Source organism: Leptonychotes weddellii, chromosome 10 (genome assembly GCF_054177405.1).
Source record: "Leptonychotes weddellii isolate Sample4059 chromosome 10, ASM5417740v2, whole genome shotgun sequence".
Classification (NCBI taxonomy): domain Eukaryota; kingdom Metazoa; phylum Chordata; class Mammalia; order Carnivora; family Phocidae; genus Leptonychotes; species Leptonychotes weddellii.
Genome location: NC_138378.1, coordinates 10812563 through 10837655, shown reverse-complemented (window position 1 = coordinate 10837655; position 25093 = coordinate 10812563). Strand labels below are relative to the sequence as shown.

Here is a 25093-nt window from a genome sequence, read left to right as displayed (position 1 = left end):
CCAGCCAGACAGTATTCTGTTCCTGCAGCTCAGCAGGTAACCCGCTGGTCTCCCCTCAGCTCACCCACCCCCCGCCAGGGACCCTTCCACACCCGCACCTGAGGCCTGCAGACATGTCCTTTGCAGCACTCCTTGCGGTTAATCTTTTTAAAAAAGATTTTATTTTGGGGAGGGACCAAGCAGACTCCTCGATGAGTGTGGAGTCCGATGCTGGGGCTCAATCCCAGAACCCTGAGGCCATAACGTGAACCAAAATCAAGAGTTGGACGCTTAAACAACTGAGCCACCCAGGCGTCCCGGTTGTAATTTTAATCATACGCTCCACCTGGGGGCGTGGGGCAAGAGGAGAGTAAGTTTTATGAGACCACTGACCCCATCCTTTTTTTTTTTTTTAAAGATTTTATTTATTTATTCATGAGAGATAGAGAGAGAGAGAGAGGCAGAGGCAGAGGGAGAAGCAGGCTCCCCTTGGAGCGGGGAGCCCGATGCGGGACTCGATCCCAGGACCCTGGGATCATGACCTGAGCTCAAGGCAGACGCTTAACCGACTGAGCCACCCAGGTGTCCCTGACCCCATCCTTTTTGCTAATCATTATATTCCTAGCACCTGGTCACAGAACTTTCCACTCAATATCAGAGTGGTAAACATTCAACAAATAGAAGCTTTGATTACAATCTCCAAGCGGAACCAGGCAGACAGCAAACTCTCGACCGACCCCAGAGGACCTTCTTGATTCAAACTCCATCCACTCTCATCTTCTCATTGCCCAGATGTCTTGTTTGACTTGATGGGCATCACATGGGCCCATTCTGGAAAGAAAACCCAAGTGTAGGAGGATGCCTGGATCGTACGGTGGGGTTTAGTGCTTTTGCTCCATCAGCTGAGTTTTTCACTCAGCTGGTCTAGTCACTGGGTCAGGCGGGCAGTGTTTCTCGGGAGCACCCAGGGGTCAGCCGAGCAACCTGGAAGCCAAGCCACTTGAAGGAACACACAGGAGCTGAACTCCCATGAGAAAAAGAGAGGAAAGGCCTCCAAGAAGCCAAACTGTTCTAGGCAAAGACAGACGACCACCAAGGTTTGGTTCTTGAATATGTATTTTTTACTGAAAAAATCATTCATAAATTAACATACAAAAATGTACAAACACATGAGTAAATAATGTAATGACAAAGGACTATTTTTGTGAAAAGTGTTTTTAAAACATCTTTAGATTTCAGTGCAAAAATGTACCCCTGGCACCTCTTACAACATAAGAGCAAGCTCAAAAAAACATCGTGATGGAAGGAAGCTAGCTACGTTCAATGCCATTGTCGACGGTGAGTGGACACAATCAGTACATGCGGCTGGTGCTCAGCTACTCGTGACTGTGGCAGAGGAGCTCCAACAAGAGCCCGTCGTGTCAAAAGGAGTATTTTTGCAATAACTCCTCACCCAGAAAAACAGCGTGGAAGGGGAAATGTTTCCCTGCACGCAGCTGAGACAAGACTGATTGAAGGGGTCACCCATCAGGAGCCTTAAAAGAATTTCAGCTGCCAAAATACACACAGGGTCACATTTGGTTTTTATTATTATTTTTTAACATGAGAATCTCACACCATTAACAGCTCACGGGCCTGGCTGCATGTTTTCAACTTCTGTTTTTCCCACACGATACTCAACTTGGTGGGTAAGTAACTAAGCGGTACGCAGTAAGAGATTTCACACTAATAAGACAAACTCACACATGATCGCAAAATAATTTCAGTGACCTTACTTCAAGCAGTAAAAAGACACCTTTCCTTTTGTCCTCAAATCAGCATTTTCTTTTTCAAATCAGCTGTTTAGCCTTTTGCCAACGTTTTGTTCTTGGTGGCAAGTATGTTCGTGAAAAGCTTCGAACGAGACCATTTTACAACACTGCTGTGTATCATCCTTAACCAAGGATCGGTCTGTTCTGGCAAATTCTTCCAAATGACATCATAGCTGTGTCCCACTGAAAGCCGCTCACGGCCTTCAGGGATGGGAGAGGACAGGAGGAGGAGGAGGAGAGTCAAGGCCAGCACACAGGCCCGAGGGGAGGCAGGAGAAAAGGGGAAAGAAATCTTTATTGCTCTGTGCACCAGACTTCAAAGGAAAACCAAGTTAGCTCCTGTGTGTAATGTTCCCTCGTGAAAGTCTTTTAAAGCATGAGATGCTCAACATTCTTTTAAAACATATGATACAACTTACCAGCATTTTCAAGGGCAGCAGCCTGCTCTCTCATATGAGCCGATAAGAGCTTTGTAATGCAGTTGGTTTTCTACAATACCACTCTATTCTTCAAAAGAACAAAAGCATGAACAAAAAACAAGGCCTGGCCAATCACTCCCACAGCTTGTGGGGATCATACGTCCATGGAACCAACACATGCAACAGAGAAAACCCCAACCCACACGTATATACACAAATATACCCCCTACACACACATCCATGTAAACCATGAAAATTAAGGAAGTTGAAGGCAAACAAGGCAATTAAAAAAAATATGAAGTACTTTTCAGAAAGTACTCCTAATCACAATATATAAATATGTTTTATGGAAAAGGAGAGGAAAGGACTGGCCTTTTTCAGAATCCTGCAGAAGCCAAGAGGGACTACGAATTGAGGGATTTGGCTCAGGGGAAAACAGAGAGGCACAACTCCAAGGGCAATTTAGACTCTCCCTTCAAGAAGTGCATGGGGTATGAACCCAGCATTCTTTTGGGCTTGGGTCCTGGCATCCGAGAGCTCCGTCCATCTACCTGCAAAGCTCTGACTGGGTCCACCCCGGCCCCCAACTGACCCACAGCACTTAAGTGTCACCTGCTCTCTGGCTGGCTTCTTCAGTCCATCGCTCGTTAGTTCTATGAACTAGTTCATAATGTTGACAAAGAATCTTTCCAGAAACCAAAAAGGGAAATATTCAGAGGAATCACCGAAGCTAGTTGATAATTTAGGCACAGATTTCAGGAATTGTGGCCAAGTTCCACAAGAGCAAAAAAAAAAAACCGAAGAAAGGAAAAAAGAAGAGGCAGAAAACCCACCCACCCGACCCCACCACTCTCGGTGATGAAAGGACAAAAACTAAACTCCAGAGACCCAGGGGCATGTGCACAGGGAGGCCCCCCGAAGGGGTCCATTTTGAGCAAGGAGGGCTCCTGTTTAGCAGGAGACTGGGATGAGAGTGTACGTGCCCAACAGGGAAGAGAGAGTCCACAGCAAAAGTCAAGAGCAAGACTTCTGGAAGAAGATGGGAGGGGGCAGGAGTCAGCTACCAGTGACAGACTGGACTGTCCTGATCTGTTTGTGACATGCCCTATATCCACTCCCTTCCAAGGTGGTAGCAATTCAGGAGGTGATACCCTTCTCCACTGCATTTTAACTGAGTTCCTGCATTTGCCAACCAAATAAGCGATCTAATATATAAATCCTCAGTTTGAATTGGAGCCAGCTATAAAATTAAATTTAAAAAAGGCATTTTACATGGCTTATTTACAATTATACTTCTTCAAGAAGTGATTGTTACAGGTCTATTTATCTTCCCCAGTCCCTCCCCCCACCCTCAATCCCCACCCAAAGCAGGTAATTAAAAAAAAAAAACCAAAAAACTGAAACCAAAGAGAACACCAGTGATGGAGAAGAATGGTGTGTGGAGTTTCATTTGCTCTTCCTAAAAGAGCCCTGTGGTGGGGTGCCTCTTTGCTCTGAAGGCCAAGAAGCTCCAAAGGCCATTTGTAGGAACGGGCTCGAAGCCAGGACCCACAGCAGATGTCAGTTCCTGTTCTGGAGAGCCCGGCTGGGACGGGACGCTGGGGTTCGAGACCAGGGGAGAAAAGCAGCAGGACCGACGTCCGTCTTGTGAAAACAGAAAGCCAGTCCTGATGAAGGACGTTCCCAGCCACAGTGAAGGCATTTTGTGCGTGTACTCTGTTCACATTTTCTCCTCAAACCCTGTGATCCTTCATCAGACACCATATTTCTATTCTCTTCCTGTGTGGAGCCCCAAGACCTCTCCCCAGGTGGCTTTCTTGGTGGCGGTGGGTAAAGCAAACACAGCTTGTCTCCTCATCTCAGTACTCGGTCACCTGAGCCAGCTCAGGTGTCAAGTTGACAGTAATGTTTTTATACAAGGCGTCATATGTGATGTTTGCAAAGTAGTTCAAGTTGTTGAGGCCGTCCAGCCCTTGCCGTTCTTTGGACTTGCGCAGCAGAGCATACCTGTTTGAGCAGAGAGCAGAGGGGTGGCTCTGAGTGAGGGCCCGATCTCCTCAGGGCAGAGGACAGAGCAGGGCAGCCCACAGCAGGGGCCACAACCCAGAACAGCTCTCCTGCATCACATGGCGGAGGGATCGGCCCACCCCGCCCAGATGCTCCCTGCTGAAGGTTATTATTAGAAACATCTCCTACCTCATGCCAGGGCTTTACTTATGACATTTCACTGAATGCACCGCTCCTTAAGCAAATGAGGAAACCAAGGCTCCCAGTGTTCCATGACTTGCCCAAGGTAAGGTCACGGAAGGGGGAAGTGGGAGGTAAGATATTAAAAAATACATGAGATGAGCCAGGGCGGGGTCTGCATTCAGTGCCTTCTTACTTCCCGGACAACAAAGTTCATGCAGTCAGACCTCGTGGTCCAGAGAGCAGTCCTCCTCCCAGTTAACAAGACAAAAGGTACTCCTGAAAACAGAGATGTCACTCCATCCACATGCCCCAATTAGTGCAGTATGGAACTTCCTTATTAAGTGCACCCGCACGAACAGAAGCTCGGGGGCACCCTTCCAGAACTGGAGCAGGCAGAAAGGGTGCCAACTCTGCTTTGTCCTGTCAGTGGAAGTTACACAGGGACCTTTGACCGAGTGGATCTCTCTCCAACTCCCTGAAGACTACAGAGGAGACCATGAAGCTTAAGAGGCCAAATGAGTGATTTCCTTCAAAGATCTACGATCAAAATTTTCATCAATAATCTGATTTCACACAAACGCCTGCCTCACGGGTAAATGAAAATCTATCTAGGAACTATAAAGCAGCCACAGCGGGACCGTGGAGAGAAGGAGGGGAATAAGCCGAGGGGTTGCAATATGATATGCTCTGGGACATCTGGAAATGCAAAGTATAAAGGATATTTGTAAGAAGAATAAATAAATTGTGCCCACCTTCCAAGAAATTGGACTTCTCCTCGATGGTGATGAGGAATAGATTTGTACTTCCCTGTGTCACCTTCTGGCCGGCTCACAGAGTAGCCTGCATTCTGTACTCTGTCCGAGACAAAGAGATTGGGCTTTCAGATAAAATGATCAAGTACCAAAGATGACCACAGATGGCCAAGGTTGAGAAACCCCAAGTTGAACACCAGAACTCCTTCTGTGTCTGAATATTCAATTGCCCATCCCTCTGGGTAAGTTCATGGCTTGAGAAAAGAGGTCTACAATACCAGGAAGTTTTGAAAAACAAAAGGAATTCAAAATTCTTGAGAGTAAGGTGTGACACAGGTTGTCAGTGACAGGTACAGCAGTGAGCATTCCCCAGGAGATGAGTGTGCACTCTCTCTCCGCTGGCTTGTTTGGGTCCTATCAAAAAGGCTTTTCTCACCAGTGCACAGCACCTTTCCTGTCCACAACCTACTATAAAAGCCAACCAGTAAAGTCAGAGTTGCACTGTGTTTTCCCTGCTTATTAACTTAATGATTCTGCCCACCTCCCCCATCACCAGGAAGATGAACTAATTTGTATGATGTCCTCTGATCTCGACGTAAAATTTCACATCACTAGGAGGAAAGCAGAACTTAAGGAGGTATTTGGTTATTTATCCTTAATGTGATAAAGACAGAATTTCACAAGCTGGATTTATTGGAAACTTGATAGGGGTGTAAGAAATAATTAATACATGGAGGTAGACTTTGGATATCTACGTGAAATCTATGGTTGTCTTCACATTTTAAAACTTCGGAGAATATTATTTCAACATCCTCCTCTCGACTCCAAATTACACTCTCCTTTTGATACTGCGAAATGTGTTCTCACTCTGATTTGATAAATATATAGAGAACGCCTACTGTGTGCCTGGGAACTGTGCAGGGCACTGGGGAGAAACAGCTCCTGTTCTTGCGCCCGGGGGCTCCTGCTGAGCTGGGGAGAGCTGGAGCTGAGAATTATGACAGATATCCTGGGAGAGCTCAACTGGATTCAAGGACCAGTCAAACCAGTTATGTTTATGGAAAAGCTGTTCATCCTCACTAGGTTCCTAAGAAACCCAAATTAAGAGGATGAGATGCCATTTTTACCTCTCAGATTGAGAAAGAATTGTCTGGAGCTCCTTTGTCCAGTACAGGCAGCCTCGAGCCACACATGGCTGCTGAAGGGCTGAAATGTAGCAAAACGCAAAAGGTTGTCTATAACCAATGTTGGCGGTGATGTGAGAAAGCGGGAATGCTGATGCACCGCTGCTTGGACTCTTTCTGCGATCTCTTTTGGGGAGAAATCCTGATGATAACTATGCAAATTTAAAAGAGCATTTACTTGACTTTGCAGTTCCACAACTAGGAATTTAATCTGAAGAGCTATTTGCACACGTGAACAAGGATATTCAAAATCGTAAATGTTCATTGACAGGAGAGGATTAAAATAAAATACTGTGTATCTCCATAAAGGAAAACCATGCAATTGCTAAAGATAATGAAGTGGCTCTCTCTGTATTAAAATGGTTGGGTGTTGTGCACGAACAATGAATCATGGAACACTTTATCTAGAACTAATGATGTAATGTATGGGAATTAACATAAGAATAAAAAAAAAAAAAGATAAAAATAAAATGGTTGGGAGGGGAGAAGGGATGGGTCTGGGTTGTTTGTATATGAATGCAAAGAAGCAGAGAAAGAAACAGCCCTGTTAAAATACTACTTCCTGGGAACAAGACAGCACAGCAATGGGGATTAAGAATTATACCCTTTGGTTTATGCACCTTTATTATCTGAATTTTTACCAGCAAGTATTACTTCGTAATTAAAAAGCAACATGTAATTTTCTTTTTTTTTTTTAAAGATTTTTTTTTTATTTATTTATTTGAGACAGAGAGAATGAGAGACAGAGAGCATGAGAGGGAGGAGGGTCAGAGGGAGAAGCAGACTCCCTGCCGAGCAGGGAGCCTGATGCGGGACTCGATCCCGGGACTCCAGGATCATGACCTAAGCCGAAGGCAGTCGCTTAACCAACTGAGCCACCCAGGCGCCCCAGTAATTTTCTTTTTGGCCCACCTAGAAAGTCAACAGATACAAGGTGGAGATTCTTTTGCTTATTTCTTCCTTATTAGGTTACTATTTACTTAGTCTGTAAAAAGATTAGTTTACACTACTCAAATACAGCATCGTTCTCACAAACTTGTGTAATACAAGCCTTATCCGATAGTATAGATAAATCTGTGTACACCTATCACTAATACATGACCTCTGGTTTGGGGAGGTTTCAGTGAAACGTGCTATGAATGTAAAATAATACCAGATTTCAAAGATATTATAAGAGAAACAATAAATGTGAAGTTTCTCATTAACATCTCATATTGATTATATGTTGGAATGTTATTATTTTTGATATATTGTGATAAATATACTATTGGCATGTTTTATTACTACACTAAAATGAATTCCATCTCAAAAAGTCTTTTTTTTAACCTTTTTAAACGTGGCTACTAGGACGTTTCACATTACCTACATGGCTTGCACCCCATCCCTCCTGTGTGGCTCTGGTCTGGGGAGCCAAAGGTGGCATTTCTAGAAGGCCCCGGAAACTGGAAGAGGGAAGTACCTGTTCCACAGGTCGTCATCTTCTCCACCCCAACCCCAGAAAGCATTCGGAAAGCCATTGATCTTCCGAAACTGTTCCACTGTTAAGCCGCTCACTCCACCAAAGAACTCGGCATAAGGAAGCCTAGAAGGAGACACACAGCTTCAATCATCTGGGAATCAAAGGCTGGTTTCTTCCCCTGGGGAGGGCCACTGTGGCACTGGAGAACCGCGTCCTACACGACACAGTGCCTACTGCCCTCAACCACCTGCAACCATTTCCACGCACTGAGACGCATCGACCTTTGTGGGGAACTGCATCTTTCTCGAGTTGATTTGTTTCGTAACAGCTTTACTGAAACATAACTAACATTCCAAATGATTCACCCATTTATAAAGTGTGCAATTCCATCATTTTTAGGATATTCATGGAGTTGTGCAACCATGAACCCCAATCCATTTTAATACCTTTCATCACCCCAAAAAGGAGCCTTGAACCCATCAGTCACTCCTCATTCCCACTCTGCAACCCGAAGCAACCACTGTTCTGTCTCTATGGATTTGCCGATTCTGGACAAGTCACAGGAGCATGATCATGCAACATGTGGCCTTTGGTAACGAGCTTCTTTCACAAACCAGTGTTTTCAAAGGTTCATCCCTCCGTCCACATGTAGCAGGACTCCATCCCTTTTTACTGCCTAACAGCATTCCGTGCTGTGGTTGCGCTCCATTCTGTTTATCCATTCGCCAGCCGATGCATGCTGGGGTGGAGCTAACTGGATTTTGCCATCTTTGCATCTCTCAGCATCCTTTTAGATTTAACCTCTTCCAGAAGAAATGATACTCACAGATACATATACTTGTCCAACTTAGTTGCAAAGTGCCTTGGCATCTGCCCACAACCATAGTAGTTCCGATCACTTTCTGGTATATGATCCACATCGTGAAAAATAAGACAGTCCCAGTCCAGATCTTTCATTGCTTCTTGAAAACCGACGTTGAAAAGCATGGCTCGATTAAAGGGTTGGGTGCCAACCTAAAAGAAGCAGAACTTTATTTTTAAAAGGACTCGTGGAGCAACATCTTCGCTGCCTCAGCCCTGCCTAAAGGAGAGTTTTAATGAACCTGACTGGGACAGATCACCGAGCCAGAGGTGGGCTTGGCCAGCACGCTCTTCACTGCCTCGCAAGCCACTTGACATCTGGCCTCGATTTCCTTAGAAATAAGAAGGGTAACAAGACCAAGCTCCTCTCTCCCAAGACTGTCATGAAAGCAGGCATCTGACCTATCACAGCATTTGGACAAGTATCCAGCCCCATAAAGGGAGGACAGAACAGTAAGGCCATTTCTACCCATGGCTCCTTAGCTTAAGGGGAATTTCCTGGGTCTGGACGCCAAAGACCACCCAAATCAACTCTGGCTAAAGCACCACACAAGCGGCCTTGATTCAAGAGTAAACAAAGTTCCATCCTGGACTCACTCAAGTCTGCCCCTGTTGAGTAACATCTCAAACCAGAAGCCCAGAACTGCTCTCTGCTCCTCCTCTCACCTCTAGGTAGCTCACTCCTAAGATCGCAGTTTCACTGGCTCTGTACTCCAAAGGTGGATGGACTGGCTGAGAGCACTCTGAACTGCTGTCTCAGAACAGAAAGAACAGGAAAGGACAGGCCACTCACCTGCTCAACCACATAAACCGCAAACCGCAGGCGCTGGCGCTGAAGCATGGGAATCAGGTGTCTGAGCAGGACCGGGAGGTGCTCGTGGCGGTTCCGGAAAGGGATGAGGATCGCCACCTGGAGAGGGTCACAGCAAAGAAGCCGCCCCGTTAATCCCCTCAACCTCCACTTTGTAGCTGGACACGGCCACAGAATCGTGACCAGCCTGCCCCTGGGGCGTTCTGGAAGGCTGCCTTGTCTTCGACCTCCACTAAATGAAAAGCTATGCTGGCAGGGAGACCCTTGTAAGTGGACTTTGTTCTTACACACACCATACTGTGTACGTAGTCGGCCCGCTGAATGGATTCACTCCAGACCACATCCCAGAGGAAGATACTCATTCTACACCATGACCCGCACACAACTAAAAGGCACTCCACGAAACAGTACTCCCCCTTAGGACGTGCAGTGCACCTTGACATATATGTATCTTTTATGTATATACATTTTTTTTTAAATGCTGGTCATTGAATTGATATGACATCCCAGAGATGGGCTGGAAATGCCCACCTATTTCCAGATCTGCCTTGCTCATTGCAGGACTGGCACAGAAGAAGCACTTGAATAAATAACTTGCTAAAAGAACGGACTTAAGCCAGTGTCATGAGCCAGATCCACATACTGATGGCTTCGAGTCATGCAGAAAACCACTAAGTAATTCTCAGTGTTGGGCTGGATAGCTCTGCTCTTTGTTGCACTAAACTCATAGTAACAATGCCGGAAAAGGCATGAAGCAGTGAATTTGTGAAGATGGCTTTTACAAATGTGGCACACGAGACCTACGAACCCTCCCCCTTGCTTAGCCAGTATCCTACGAAGAAGACAAAAGGGTCCTGCTCAGTCATCGGAGCGATGCACGTTTCTGGGGCTACAGAATGTCCTTCAGGAAACCCATGCCTCCGGAGTGTTTCCATCAAATGCAGATACTCTGCATCGGGTCATAGCGTGCAAATTACGAATTACCACAGTCCGTGAACCCTTGGAAGGATGGCAAGGCCAGGTGGGCCTCCCAGCACCTCGGGCCTGACTCCACACCCTACCTTCCATCGAGGCATGCAATCTGAAGGCTTCCAGTGACCTCCGAGCTTGATGGCTGGGTCTTTAGAGAAGATTTCATGGATGTCATCCATTGCAATTTCACTCATGTTTATGTCTATTGGGCCCTCTGAACAGAGAGTTGGGGTGGGGGGGAATAAAAAGAATTAAGAGACCAGAAAGTGTCAGAATGTTCCCCGGCCATGACCAGGGTTTCACTCTCTAGGGAGGTTCAATGCTTTTTTTTTTCAGCTGATTTGTTTTTCACAGAGATGGGAGGCGCTTCCCCTGCTTTGCAACTCCCTGCATTTCAGTTCATCACTGGTACTGGGCAAAGCAGCCAAGTCGAGAAATTAAGACTGAGTGGAACAGCAGTTGAACTTCTCAAAGAGGAAGGAGGAAAGAGCGAGGCTAAGCTTGGAGCCTCTCTGCGTGCTCCAGAGGCAAGCAGACACAGGGCCCCAATTCACTCATCAGTGATCCCGAGTGATGCTGCCCAAACCCCAAACACTTGTCATCACTGACTTAAGTGAAGAAGGGGCCCTGTCCGAGAAGCCCAAAGGCACGGAAAAGGTAGAAGGGCTTCCTGCCATTGCTTCAGATTACACATGAGACGCTAAGAATGAAGAGAGAAAAAGACCCCAGAATTCTTCTGAACCAGCACTTGGAGGGAGTCACGTTCGTCGTATGATCAAACAAGTTATAATCAGCGTGGGATTTTATCTTTCATACTAAAAGATAAAGCTGGTTGCCTGTACTTTCTCTAGGACATCTTACAGACCCCAAGTCACCGAGAAGGGGGTACCTGCAAAGGAAAGACTGAAAAATATGGTAGAAAATGGCACCAGGAACACAGGCAACCTTGCAGAAGGGCTGAAGAAGGGTCAGGACACAAGTAGCTTTTGTAATCCCTGTTTCCAGTTCCAAATCCCTGTTCTATTCTCCACATAGGGGAGGAATCCTGAGAAATCGAGAATACTCTCCCTTTCATTTTAATCAAAGAAACACACACGTCAGTTTGAAAAGCAGGGGACGCTCTACTCACTCATGGAAGGGAGCCTCTCGGGGCAGGTATGGTTTGCAAAGTAGGTGAAGTCTTCAGGAAGAAATGTTGTGGTTTGTAGGAAGGTTTCACTGTGGTTCAAGTCAAGAGGATAATCTAGAGAGAGAAGAAAATAGGCAGCTCAGGCTGGCACAGGTCATCAGTTCTGCAGCTCTCAGAGGCCTACCAAAGCATTTTGCTTAGATACCATCGTTTGCAGAATCAGGACTCTGGACTAGCTCTTCACTGGAGCTAAAAATTTGAACCCATCAATAAAAAGGTTAACCAGATGATACTATTTTAACCAGTGTCTCTATTCTTACTGTTATTACAGCTTTATAAGCACTCAGTGTCCAGTCGAAGAACTCTACGAGGTAATTAAAAACAAACAAAAAAACAACCAGCACCCCCCTCCCCCCATGTCTTACTCTCTACAGGAACTAGTTTCATTTCTTTTAGCCAACTACTTTAGTATTTACTTCCTATACAGCTGTTCCAGATGCTTAAGTCTTACCCACTGACTTCCCACTGTGGGGCCTGTGGATTTTGCTTCCTTCCCTCCCCTGCCCCCACCACACATACCCCCTTTTACCCTCCTGTCTCCCAACATCTATGGTCGCTGTGGTTCGGCCCATCTTTAGTATTTACACTGAAGTATTTATTCTATAGATACTATTCATAGCTGAGAAATGTGCAAAGTTACGATTCCTTTTCTTTTCCCACATAATTTGTTTTTCCCTACATAATTTGTTTTTTCCTGAAGGGACTGGTTCTCTGTATGCTTAGTTTTATATGGCATCACGACTAACTCAATACCATGCCCTCTGCCACTACGGTCGCTCTTAGGATGTCCCCCAGCATCAGGCATTCTCTCAACTTCGTCTTCCAGACCGGCTCTCCCCTAGGCCCGCTGTGCAGACGCCACCCTGCGGTCTCCCCTCCTCAACGTACTAGAGACTCCCTTCACCTCTCACCAGGGTGAAACCTCACTGTGCCTGGCTTCAATGTCTCCCTTTTTCTTGCTGGAACACATCTTCCAAGTAGCTTCCTAAGCAGGGGGGAATGGGAAGTGGTTTTGAAACCGTGTACATCTGACTGTTTCTGTTCTTTCTCACTTGATTCATGGGTTGGCTGGGTTTACAGAATGCTCGGCTGGAAACAACTCCCCCTGAGGATTGGGCAAGTGCTACCCACTGCCTTCTAGATTCCACCTACACCTGTTAATTCTGAAGCCATTCCAACTCTGGCTCTTTGTGAAGGTGACGGAATTTCTTTCTAAAAGTGTGATGAACTTTCTCTTGGTTGAGGAAATATCACATTTCTATTTTGAGTTCTATTCTCACCCACTGTGTTAACCATTTGACCTTTACAGTCTAGAAATTCATGTCCTCCTGTTCTAGAATTTGGGGGCAGGACTAGAGGTATCACTGTGGTAATGATCTCCCTCCCTTCTGTATTCTGCAATCTCTTTCTGGAGAACAGAAAACATGAGTTAGATGTTGGACCTCCTGGTCCTCTGATTTTCTCATCTTTTCAATCTTTTTTTTTTTTTAATTTTATTTATTTATTTGAGAGAGAGAGCAAGAGAGCACGAGTGGAGGGAGGGGCAGAGGGAGAAGGAGACGCAGACTCCCCAGAGCAGGGAGCTGGATGCGGGGCTCCATCCCAGGACCCCAGGATCATGACCTGAGCCTAAGGCAGCCGCTTAACCAACTGAGCCACCCAGGCGCCCCTGGCCATTCTTTTAATTTTCACTTATGCTATTTTTTAATTTTAAAAAGTCCTTTTTATTTTCTGAATATTCATTTCTTACAATATACTCTTTTTGCATGTTTGCAATTCTTTTCCCCTCACCCTTGAGAATGCGTGATAGCTGTTTCGCATTTTCTTCTCCCAGCATAGCCTGTTCTCTCAGTTTGCTGAGGCTTGTTTGTTTTGATCCCTAGCACAGTGCTCCTTGGTCACCTACTAATATTTAAGAGGGGGGCATTTGGGCGCCTGGGTGGCTCAGTCGTTAAGCGTCTGCCTTCGGCTCAGGTCATGATCCCAGGGTCCTGGGATTGAGCCCCGCATCAGACTCCCTGCTCAGTGGAGAGCCTGCTTCTCCCTCTCCCACTCCCCCTGCTTGTGTTCCCTCTCTCACTGTCTCTCTGTCAAATAAATAAATAAAATCTTTTAAAAAAAAAAAAGAGTGGGGCACTAACCAGCTAACTGGAAGGGCTTAGACTGAGGTTCTTCATTATAGAGTGTTCTGGCCAGATCTGGTTTGGAAGCCTCTAGCATATCTTAGGGTCTTCTTGGTCCAATCAGATTCCCCAGAGAATGCTATTCTTTTTTTCTTTTTTTTTTTAAGTAATCTCTACCGCAACGTGGGGCTCGAACTCACAACCCTTAGATCAAGAGTCGCAAGCTCTGACTGAGCCTGCCAGGTGCCCCCAGAGCACTCTATTCTAACCTCCTGCCAGAACGGTGCAGTCCTTGCTATAAGCACACTGGGACGGAAGAGAAGAAAGGGGCTGGGGGCACCTAGGCCAAGCCAGGAGCCCCCAAGTTGAGGGGCCCCTGTTTCACCATCCCTGAGGGTGATCAAGTCTCTAGTCCTCTGCCAGGATGGGGAAAGGACCTGGGTATCCGACTGCTTTTTAAATAGCTTTCAACCAATTTTTATCTTAGTTGCCACTTTTATTCTTATCTGCAGAAGTATGTGACACTGCTAATTCCTGAGCTTCTGGGGGATTCCGGGGTGGTAGCGGCTTTCCCTGCGGCCACATCAGCAGTCCATTTTCTTAGATCTGTTGAGCCCTGTATCACTAGTCTGTCTGCTTTCCGACTTCCAGCTTCTTGTTCTCTTCATTCTCTGGGGTTTATGTCATTGAACACACACACATGCATGCAAACGTGTGCGCACGCACACAACCCCTCTTTACTGTCATTTTAGTGGGGCTTTAAGAGTGTGAAGCGGATGCCTTCTTCCTAGGGAATCTGCATGAAGGGGGCCCTCCAACTTCTTATTTTTTTTACAGATAAAGAAACCAAGGCACCATATACACAACTGGTATAAGGAGACTTGGCTACTGTACAACAGAGACCCGACTAAACTCTGGGTAAGTGATCTTTCCAGTACACTGTACTATTTTTTCAGAGTATTAAAATCTCTCTCACCAATCCCCTTGGGATTCATGCAGATTCTATGAAAATGAAAACTTCCTATTCAAACTCGTTTTTGCACCGGAGAATTCTACAATCTTCAACTCAGATATTTTTTAAGCAACACTGTGAGAGGGTTTCCAAGAATCCACGGCTAATAAATACGGTGAATCCTTTCATACAGGCACACGCTGTCTGCTCTACAAGGGCCCACAGGATACAACTCAGTGCGAGTCAACTGGAAGAGAATTAAGTCTCTTAACAGAGGAGGAGAGGAACAGAATGCTTTCTGTCCTTTTCAGCGGTAGCTTTCCCGAAAAAACACCAAGCCTGCATTAGACAGACATAATCAGAGCCAGCATAAACCCTAAAGGCAAAATTACATTTATGCAGAAATTAGCCCAAAAGTCCTCGGTTCGTACATGCAAACCTGTCCTAAATTGATCCTTCTTGAAGGTATTAACACTTCAAAAACCTATGTCGAGAACCTCCAATACTCATCATTACTCTGGATAATTCTGATTTTGCTTCTTAATTATGTATGTGTATGTGTGTGTGTATAAATATACAAATGATTCTCTTTCAGAAAAGTTCATGTGTACTAGAAAAGGTGTATTTTGAGATATGCACATGTGTGGAGGGAGAAGCTGCTCCAAAATAGCATCACAGTAACTACATTTGCCTCCGAAAGAGAAGAAATTCCCAGAGGCATTATAATAGCATTTTCATAAGCAAAAAAAAAAAAAAAAAAAAAGCCACAGAAGAAGAGAATAATAATTCTGGGCAATGACAGAACCAAGCCTTAGAACTACAACCTAAACAGGAAATAAGAAGTAAAAACAAAAACAGGGTGCCTGGGTGGCTCAGTAGTTAAGCGTCTGCCTTTGGCTCAGGTCGTGATTCCCAGGGTCCTGGGATCAAGCCCCACATTGGGCTCCATGCTTGGCGGGAAGCCTGCTTCTCCCTCTCCCACTCCCCTGCTTGTGTTCCCTCTCTCGCTGTGTCTGTCAAATAAATAAATAAAACTTCAAAAAAAAACAAAACAGGGGCACCTGGGTGGCTCAGTCGTTAGGTGTCTGCCTTCGGCTCAGGTCGTGATCCCAGGGTCCTGGGATCGAGCCCCACATCGGGCTCTCTGCTCAGTGGGAGGCCTGCTCTCCCTCTCCCAGTCTCCCTGCTTGTGTTCCCTCTCTCGCTGTCTCTCTGTCAAATAAATAAAGATCTTAAAAAAATAATAATAAAAACAAAAGCAAAAAACTAACATGTAGAAGAGACAAGACACTTTCTAGCCTCAACGATCCTACCTTTGGGGGTTTGCGTGAAGACACAGATAAAGCCTTTTCTACTCCCTTCAAACATTAATAAGCCTAGTAACAACCAGCATAAAACAAAACAAGACAAAATCAGCACCACTTATTTTTCTTCTGATTACTAAATTAATGAAATCATTTTTTATAGACCCCACAAACACACAACTTCCAAGTGGCAGTAGCCTTGCCCTACACCTCGAGGGGAAAACCTCCCCAACAAAAACCTTCATTTCCTCATTTCTAATTTTAAATTCTTTACATAAAAATGCAATTGAAATCTGCTTTCTCACCAGCAGAACCTTTTAAAGAAGTGGAAGAGGCAGAGGAAATTAACTGCTCGTGACCTGGTAACGCTGCATGGTTTCTGTGGGGTACCAGCTCTCCTCCCCAGCTGCCCAGAAATGGGCATGTCCCAATGACAGCTCCTTCCTCTTACTCTTTTTTTTTTTTTTTTTTTTTTTTAGATTTTATTTTTAAAGTAATTCCTACACCCAGCGTGGGGCTCGAACTCATAACCCGGAGATCAAGAGTCGCATGTTCCTACAGAGCCGGCCAGGCACCCCTTCCTCTTCCTCTTCCTCAGCGTGTCCCTACTGAACGAGGGAGGAGCTGCAAGAATAAAGCGAGCCTGCTGAATTTCTATGGCCATGGCTTTATTTTATTTTATTTTTTTTTAAGATTTTATTTATTTATTTGAAGAGAGAGACACAGCGAGAGAGGGAACACAAGCAGGGGGAGTGGCAGAGGGAGAAGCAGGCCTCCTGCCGAGCAGGGAGCCCGATGCGGGGCTCGATCCCAGGACCCTGGGACCACGACCTGAACCGAAGGCAGACGCTTAACAACTGAGCCACCCAGGCGCCCCTTTATTTTTTAATTTAAGTGTAATCTATTTTAAATCAGGACATGTCCTCCCAGTAAGGGAGGTAGAAGGGCAAAGAAGGCACTGTTTCTACATTTATAAAAAGGAAAATCAACAGACATCCTTCCTACCTACAAATTCAGATGGCCTGATGATTCGACTTTGCTTTACACCAATGGTTCAGCAGCCACGCCTGCACATTAGATCATCTACGAGGCTTTTAAAAATCCTAATAATGCCCAGGCTTTTTCCCAGACTAATTAAACAAGAACCTCTGGGGGTGGGGTGCAGGCTTTGGTATTTTTTAAAGCCCCACCTTGGCGGGGGTTTTCAGATGCACTGGGGTTGACGTGACTACCCCAATACACAGGGGTAGCAAAAATCTGCCTTCTCCCTTATCTTACCAAATCCAGTGGGGCAGGGACTGGGAAATGCTGAGCAAGAGATTCCAGGAAGGACCACCACCTTCCCCTTCCATTTGAGAAAAGACCAAACACTTCCCTCTCTGCTTGGAAAATGTGCAAACTTATATATGCTAGAATGATGTCATCAGAACAAATATCTATAAAATAAAATTAGCATTTTTCACAAGTTAGCACACCTAAGGATGACCCTGTACCTGCTGGGTGAGTGGACGTAAGGAAGACTATGGACTAAGCACCTAAAAACCAGAGGGAAAGAGGGTAAGAATATCTACTCATTGACTATATTACAAAGCACCCTAGCAATGACTTTATTCACTTTATTCACCTATGGCAACAATCCTGTTTCCAAGGATGTGGGCAAGAGAACATTTTTCTGAGTATGTAAACTACAAGAGAGTTGGGGCCGAAGGTGAGGGAAGGTTTGCATGCATGTGCGTACACACGTGTGTATAGAGGTAAGAAATCTCCCTCTGGGTGAAAGTTACAGGTAGAAGGGCACCTGTAAACTCATATTTAAGGATGAGAAAGGATAGGCCACCCAACCACTCGCCTTAACTATAAAACTAAGTGGCTGGGGGGGCGCCTGGCTGGCTGAGTCGGAGGAATGTTCAACTCTTGATCTCAGGTGGGCGTGAGTCCCACTGTGGGGGTTGCGATTACTAAAAAACATAAATAAACATAACATAAAAAAAAACCTAAGTGGGAGTTTTCTTCTGATGCCAATGTTCTTTTGAGCATCTCCCCCACTGCTCACAGGAAGTTCTGTGGATTCCCGATCTCATACCCCACATGGCTTTCAGTGACAAGAAGCTTCTTCTCTAGGTTATCACATCAGGTGTATTTCCTGGCTCACAGTCCTCATCCCCTAAAGTGCATTCTTTTTTTTTTTATTTTTTAAAGATTTTATTTATTTATTTGACAGAGAGAGACACAGCGAGAGGGAACACAAGCAGGGGGAGTGGGAGAGGGAGAAGCAGGCTTCCCGCCGAGCAGGGAGCCCGATGCGGGGCTCGATCCCAGGACCTGGAATCATGACCTGAGCCGAAGGCAGACGCTTAATGACTGAGCCACCCAGGCGCCCCACCTAAACTGCATTCTTATTAGACAATCACCACTTTAACTTTCAAGGGTAAAGAAAGCTAGCATTACTTATGTCACACGGAGCTTCTCAGCTACACTTGGCCTAATGAAGGCCACTGAATGTGGGTGTGTGCCCCCAGCACTGTGTCCAGGGTGGGGCAGCAGAGCTCAAGGACCACCTCAGTCCTGCTATCCTTGTCAAGCCCCTGGTGGCTGCTGGTGGGAGTGGTCGGGTCAGACATGACAGTCACCCAATTATCTCAGCAGCTTCAGGTCCAGCGTGCCCTCTCTGACGGTGCCAGGCAGAGAACTGCTTCGAAATGAATAAAAATGGTGGGTTTTCACTGGATACACCGCCAATGAAATAGCATTTCCTCTTTAATACCCGCTCCCCAAGGATGTGCCAACAACACAGAAGCCAGTTAAGATGGTAATCTCGGAATTAGGTCACAACACTTAAAATGTTTTCTTGTTAAATCTATTCACTCACGCACTCAAAAACCACTTCCTGATGGCCTACGCGCTAGGCAGTGTACAACGCGCCGGGGCTACGCAGACGGGAGAGACCATGAAGGCGCTGCCAGGATCCAGAGGTCAGCAGGCCCAACCCTGCAGCCGCACCCCGGCCGAGACTCCTGGGTGCCTCCACGCTCTCATCCAGTGGGGACACAGCAGTTACCCTACTGAGTTCCTGACAAGTCCACGAGGCAATGCAAGTTACGTGTCCAGCACAGAGCAAACATGATAGCGAAGCCTGATGGCAAAGACTTCCAATTTATGAGGGAAACAGACACCATGAACACAAAATGGATGATCATTCCAACCAGAGGGATGCTGGCAAAAATTATTACAGTGTATGGTAATTTGAAAATAAACACAGGCTAAGTCAAATAATAACGGGTCCCTCCTGGATATGCCTTCCAAGGGCACAACTCACTTGGTGCTTGGTTTTCAAGGACAGCCACCCATGGGGGAGTTAGTGAGATCCTGTGCTTGTGGAGGGACGGGATCCTGCTTGCGCCCCTCTAACTTCTGAGGAAGGACAGACTACTTTACCAAATGCCCAGATGGAAGTCCTAGCATCATCTGACCTTGGAGAGGCATGAACACTTGGACAGGATAAATGTCATGGCAGCACAAACGTTCCTTTTTCCTGACTCATCAGGGGAAAGAGCTCTGGAGAAGCAGTCAAAGGACTCCCTAGTTTCAGCACACGATGACAAGCAGGTTCAGGGCGGGGTTCAGGGAACACATGACCCGGTCACTCCAAACCCCCCCCCCCACCATTATCTGTACTACACCTAAGAAATGAAGTCACATAAAATCCTGCCTACCCAACAGGGCCACGCTGGAGTCAAGGGAGACAATGTGTGAGGGGATTGTTTGCAAAACCTAATGCCACACACGATGAATGAGGAAACAAAAGTGTGCTCAGCCTTCTCCCATGACTTCAGGTGCTCATCCGGTTCCTCTTCCAGGTCTGGGTCAGAGCTCAAGTAATTGTCCCCTGAAGCCACAATTTGGCCGAAAAGCTCTGAAAACTCAAACCCTTGCTCTTTGCAAACAAGAAGAAAGGAAGTATTAAAGCTTCGGCTTGCTAACTATACTCCTTTGTTGCTAAGTCGGCCAGCAGGGCAGACTGAAGATAAACGAGGATGTGGTCAGTTCGGGATTCCATTTCCCTTTGAGAGACAATGCTTTCTCCTGAGATCCCAAGCACCACAGAACTCTCATTTGCAAAGTTTGCAAAGCAATTTCACATTCTATAGTGAGCTCTGGACAATTGCAGAACTTACTACAGAAGAAAAGAGGAAAGAGTATTTCTTAAACTATACTCATTTTATAATACTGCACTAGGCTTGAGTGAAATCAGTAAAGAGCCACAAGAAAGCACACCAGTTCTCAGTTAAAGAAATAAAAGGCGGGTGCCTGGGTGGCTCAGTTGGTTAAGCGACTGCCTTCGGCTCAGGTCATGATCCTGGAGTCCCGGGATCGAGTCCCGCATCGGGCTCCCTGCTCGGCAGGGAGTCTGCTTCTCCCTCTGACCCTCCTCCCTCTCATGCTCTCTGTCTCTCATTCTCTCGGTATCAAATAAATAAATAAAATCTTTAAAAAAAAAAAAAAAGGAAATAAAAGGCAAATCATAAATGCTTAGCAAAATAAAATCCCAGAATCTATTTTTTAAATAAAAATCATCCCTGGCCAGACAGGAGAAGCCGCACGACTGTCCCATTTAACTATGTGGAAATACTTCCTATGTTCAATTTTTGGAGGAGTTAAAAAGAGAGACAAAAAAGAAGATAGCTTTCAAAGGTGAAGCACTTGCCGTGTTTAGCCTTTATAAAAATAGTTAGAGTCAAAACCATGAGTCAGGAACAAGTTCTTTTAATATAATGTTAGGCAAGCCATCTAACCTCTGTGTTCTTTTTTCCTCTTTATATAATTAGTGCTTATAAGATAATAAAAGCCACAGGTAAAAGCTCTGAAGACTGAGAAGGCAGAAATGTTCACTCTTGTGTCTGTCATTGCTGTCTTTAGCTAAATAGTCTGAAAAGCTTTCTGCAAAGCTGAATGATTCCGACCACCAAACTCAGTCACGTAGCTGGAATTAAACCACAGGATGAAAACCACACCTGACGAGGGAAGGTAAACCAGGTAAATGATTAAATTGCTTTTTTAATTTGTGGAGACTGTCCGAGATTCCGTGATTACTATGAAGTAGAAATTTGTTAAGCCTCGAAGCATCCGTAAACAACGAGGTAAACAAGTCCTACTGGACTGACCAAATTTGAGGAGAGTCCGACGGGAAGAACAGAGTTGAAGCAACTCTCCCAGTGCGGCGACTAGGGCCAGATTTGCTCTGAAAACACTACGGACCACTACCACCACCCCAGGCAACCAACCCACCCCACAGTGTTGAACCCCACAGTAAGTAAGCAGAAGGAAGTATGGCTGTGTGGAACATTTTTTTTGAAATCAAAGTATTTCCAGAAACAGCTTTTGGTGCTCCTGTTTTGCTTGTGTCCTAAACACAAGCTTAATTTCGGTACCCTCTTGCAGGCTAGTGCACTGAAAAACGGGGTCTTAGAAGGTATTTCTTACCTCCCCGACCCTGAAAAGTCTTAGGAGCAAAACTGGAGTCATCCGGCCACCCTTAATATACTGTTAGCAAAACGAACAAGGATTCATTTTGCAAGAGTCTCTTTTTTAGTAATAAGGTAAGACTCAGCCAAACCTTCTTTTACAATGCACTTTTCTCCAACAAAAATAATTATTCAAACCGAATTTACCTCTGTGGGGAGCAGACATTCTAATCAGACCACCTCTTTACTAAAAATATACCTGAGTCATTCATGCTACTATTCCTCTTGGCATAAGCACTCCGAACCACCTGCTCATAAACCTGAGCGCCAATTGTTCTCATGTTGTCCCGGATCAGAATGCCTTGAGCTTGCATCATGAAGAGGTAGGTGTTCACTGCGGAAAACAGAAGGGGAGGGAAAAAGAGGTGAATTCAGAAACAATCATTAAAGCAAAACAAAACAAACACACGTATTTGGGGTTTCTTTCTTTAAAAAAAAGAAAAGAAAAGAAAAGGAAAAAAAACTTTTCAGTTCTAAAACCCCAAAATGCCTTAACTCTATTTTCCATTCTGGGCTCGATGTTTCCAGGTTACCAACATTTCTTGGGTAGCTCAGTAGGACTAGGGGGAATTTCTGTCAATATTCAGCAGTTTTAGAAAAAAAACAAACCCATCATTACAAAAGTTCTATTCCATCAGGTCTTCAAATATCCAATCTGTATTCTATCACTGTGATGATCACAAAACTTTATGGATTGGATTAAAACACTTAAAAAAGATCTCATCTTGCTTTAAGGTGACCTTCTCAACACTCAGTGGCTCTACTCAGAGAAAGGAAATCACTGTCCACTCTGCCTACTAGAAACATTTAGGTCCAGATCTGGTCTTGGCAACCTTTGAAAGTGGTGGACTAGGGCTCCAGCTACCTTTCTTTGGGGGATTTGGGGAGACAAGAAGATAATGAGAGACCGTCATCGGTCTGACTACCCACCCACCTCAGCCCGAAAGCCCAAAGCAATGGGAAAAGAACACGCAACTTGATCCAAGTGTCAACTGAAACATAGTCCCTTCATAATATATACAAATACTGAACTATTACATTGCACACCTGCGACAAATATGTCAACTGTATTTTATTATTATTATTTTTTAAAGATTTTATTTATTTAACAGACAGCGAGAGAGGGAACACAAGCAGGGGGAGCAGGGAGCCCAATGAGGGGCTCGATCCCAGGACCCTGGAATCACGACCTGAGCCGAAGGCTTAACGACTGAGCCATTCAGGCGCCCCTCAACTATGTTTTAATAAAAGCAAAACAAAACAAAAAATTTACTCTTAACAAATAATTATTCAGATTAACCGGTCATCATCATCTCTGGGGAATGATCTCCAATCGTGTTTTTCTGAAGTGTCTCTGAGATGGGAAACTAGGGAGTCACAAAGAGTTAGTACGGTTCCTGTATGCCCCCTTGCAATCTCAAACACCATGCCATTCATTTTCAAGAAATTACAAGGTTTCAAAACACAACTTTTCTTAATTTTTATAATTTTTTTAAAAGATTTTATTTATCTGACAGAGAGAAAGAGAGAGCACAAGTAGGCAGAGCGGCAGGCAGAGGGAGAGAGAGAAGCAGGCTCCCCGCTGAGCAGGGAGCCCGACGTGGGGCTCGATCCCAGGACCCTGGGATCATGACCTGAGCTAAAGGCAGACGCTTAACAGACTGAGCCACCCAGGCGTCCCATCAAAACACAACTTCTTAACCAGCCATTCTAATCTACGCTCTTTTCTCTTCACCACTGTAGAAGAGGGGTGTCCCTCAGGGGTGGCACATTTACACATCCAAACTCCGGTGTGTGCTGGAGATCATCTGAACACTTGGCTGTCGTCCAACCAGGCCCCAGGCAGGTACGCTACCAACCGCCTGGGCCACTCTGCCAGGCTCGATACACGAGGCCTCGGGCTGTCCTGGCTCTTCCACGAGGCATATTTAATTGACACCACTTCATCATTATTATCCACAGTGTCCTGCACACAATAGGCAGTAAATAATGACTAAATGGATGAAGCATAGACGTCAATTTACTTTATTTCAAGCTACTCTGTTTGGTGCTTAAACTGTGACAGGGTTGGGGATGGGGACAGACCAACTGGCACAATTGTCCATGAAAACCCCAGGTGGCCCACATTAAACAGGGACATAAAATCTTGCAAAGGATTTAAATGATCTCTAAGGTATATCCTGAGCCATAAAATAATAAACAAAAAAAAAAATTAATGTCTATAATGCTTTCAGAAATGGTTTCCAAGTAGGCCTTGCACCGACCGACTGGAAGACAACCACACATTAACCTCTGACAGCGGCAGAGAAGAGATCAGATAGAATATTTATTCTCTATGGCCAGAAAAGTTATAGGAAAAGACAGCTTCAAGTTCTTAAAAAAGTGTAACTCTGTGAAGCCTCTGAAAGCAAGAGTCACATCCCAGTTTTTATCTACAGCAGATAGACAGCACAGGTCACAGGAGGTAGGCAGCCTAGAAATATCCCTAAACAGATTTAAACTCCATCCAGTATCAAATTTCTAATGTTTCATGGTATTTTTTTTATCATTTGGGCTATAGAATATGTACATTATACATATTGTATATAACTGCCCTGAAATCTTCCTTCCATCCCCAACATAATACTCAACCAGCTGTCTTCAATAATATGAAAACAATGGGGCGCCTGGGTGGCTCAGTAGGTTAAGCGGCTGCCTTTGGCTCAGGTCATGATCCCAGGGTCCTGGGATCAGGCCCTGCGTCAGACTCCCTGCTCAGCAGGGGAGCCTGCTTCTCCCTCTCCCTCTGCCCCTGCTCATGTGCTCGCGCTCTCTCTCGCTCACTCTCTCAAATAAAATCTTAAAAAAAAAATACGAAAACAAATATTCATTAAACATTGCATATAAGGCTGTTAGCTGGGCCCTGCAAAAAACATACTACTTCCCTTCCCCTAAATTTCAGTCTTCTGGGTACGTTTATCTTCTGTAAGGACACTGTTGTTGGCCCCTCTTTTAAATTCTTCCTCCCCTTTTTAAAGATTTATTAATTTATTTTAGAGAGCAGGGGGAGGGGTAAAGGGAGAGGGAGACAAGCAGATGCCCCACTGAGCATACAGTGCAACATGGGGCTTGATCCCAGGACCCCAAGAGCCGGATACTCAACCACCTGAGCCACCCAGGGGCCCCTCTCCCTTTCTTTGATCTGGAATCCCAAGTGGGGCCCATGAACTTGCACCTGTAGCAAGCTCACAAGTGATACCAATGTGGGGGGTCTGAGGACATTTCCAGAACCATGGCTCTAGAGAACTTCAGCTACATAATAAACCATGAGTAACATTCATTGAGCACTTAATTATTATCTCATTTAATTCTCATAATTCTCCTAAGAGACAAGTAATACTATTCAACTTACAGTCCATTTCTAGGCTTCAGTTTCTCCATGCAGCTTCACCAAGGTCAGCTGAGAATGGACCCTACACCAGGTGTACCTGTGCTCAAAGGACTAAGCTTTAAGACCTTGCTCATCCATGCTATAGCCACAACTTCTCCCTCAAAAGATTTCAGGAACCCACATGGCTTACACGAT

The 25093-nt window shown here is 45.3% G+C and overlaps 1 protein-coding gene across 1 annotated transcript in view; it reads right to left on the bottom strand.

Annotated features, from left to right (window-relative positions):
* Positions 1-1077: 1077 nt before the first annotated feature.
* B4GALT5 (beta-1,4-galactosyltransferase 5) overlaps positions 1078-25093 on the bottom strand; it is a 76211-nt gene continuing 52195 nt past the window's right edge. The window contains exons 2-9 of the mRNA XM_081831939.1: positions 21728-21862; positions 11568-11681; positions 10528-10652; positions 9449-9565; positions 8621-8808; positions 7795-7917; positions 5152-5253; positions 1078-4216 (exon numbers count right to left, since the gene is read on the bottom strand). Coding sequence (XP_081688065.1) covers positions 4069-4216; positions 5152-5253; positions 7795-7917; positions 8621-8808; positions 9449-9565; positions 10528-10652; positions 11568-11681; positions 21728-21862 — 1052 coding nt within the window. The 3' untranslated portion in view covers positions 1078-4068. The remainder of the gene's footprint in view (positions 4217-5151; positions 5254-7794; positions 7918-8620; positions 8809-9448; positions 9566-10527; positions 10653-11567; positions 11682-21727; positions 21863-25093) is intronic.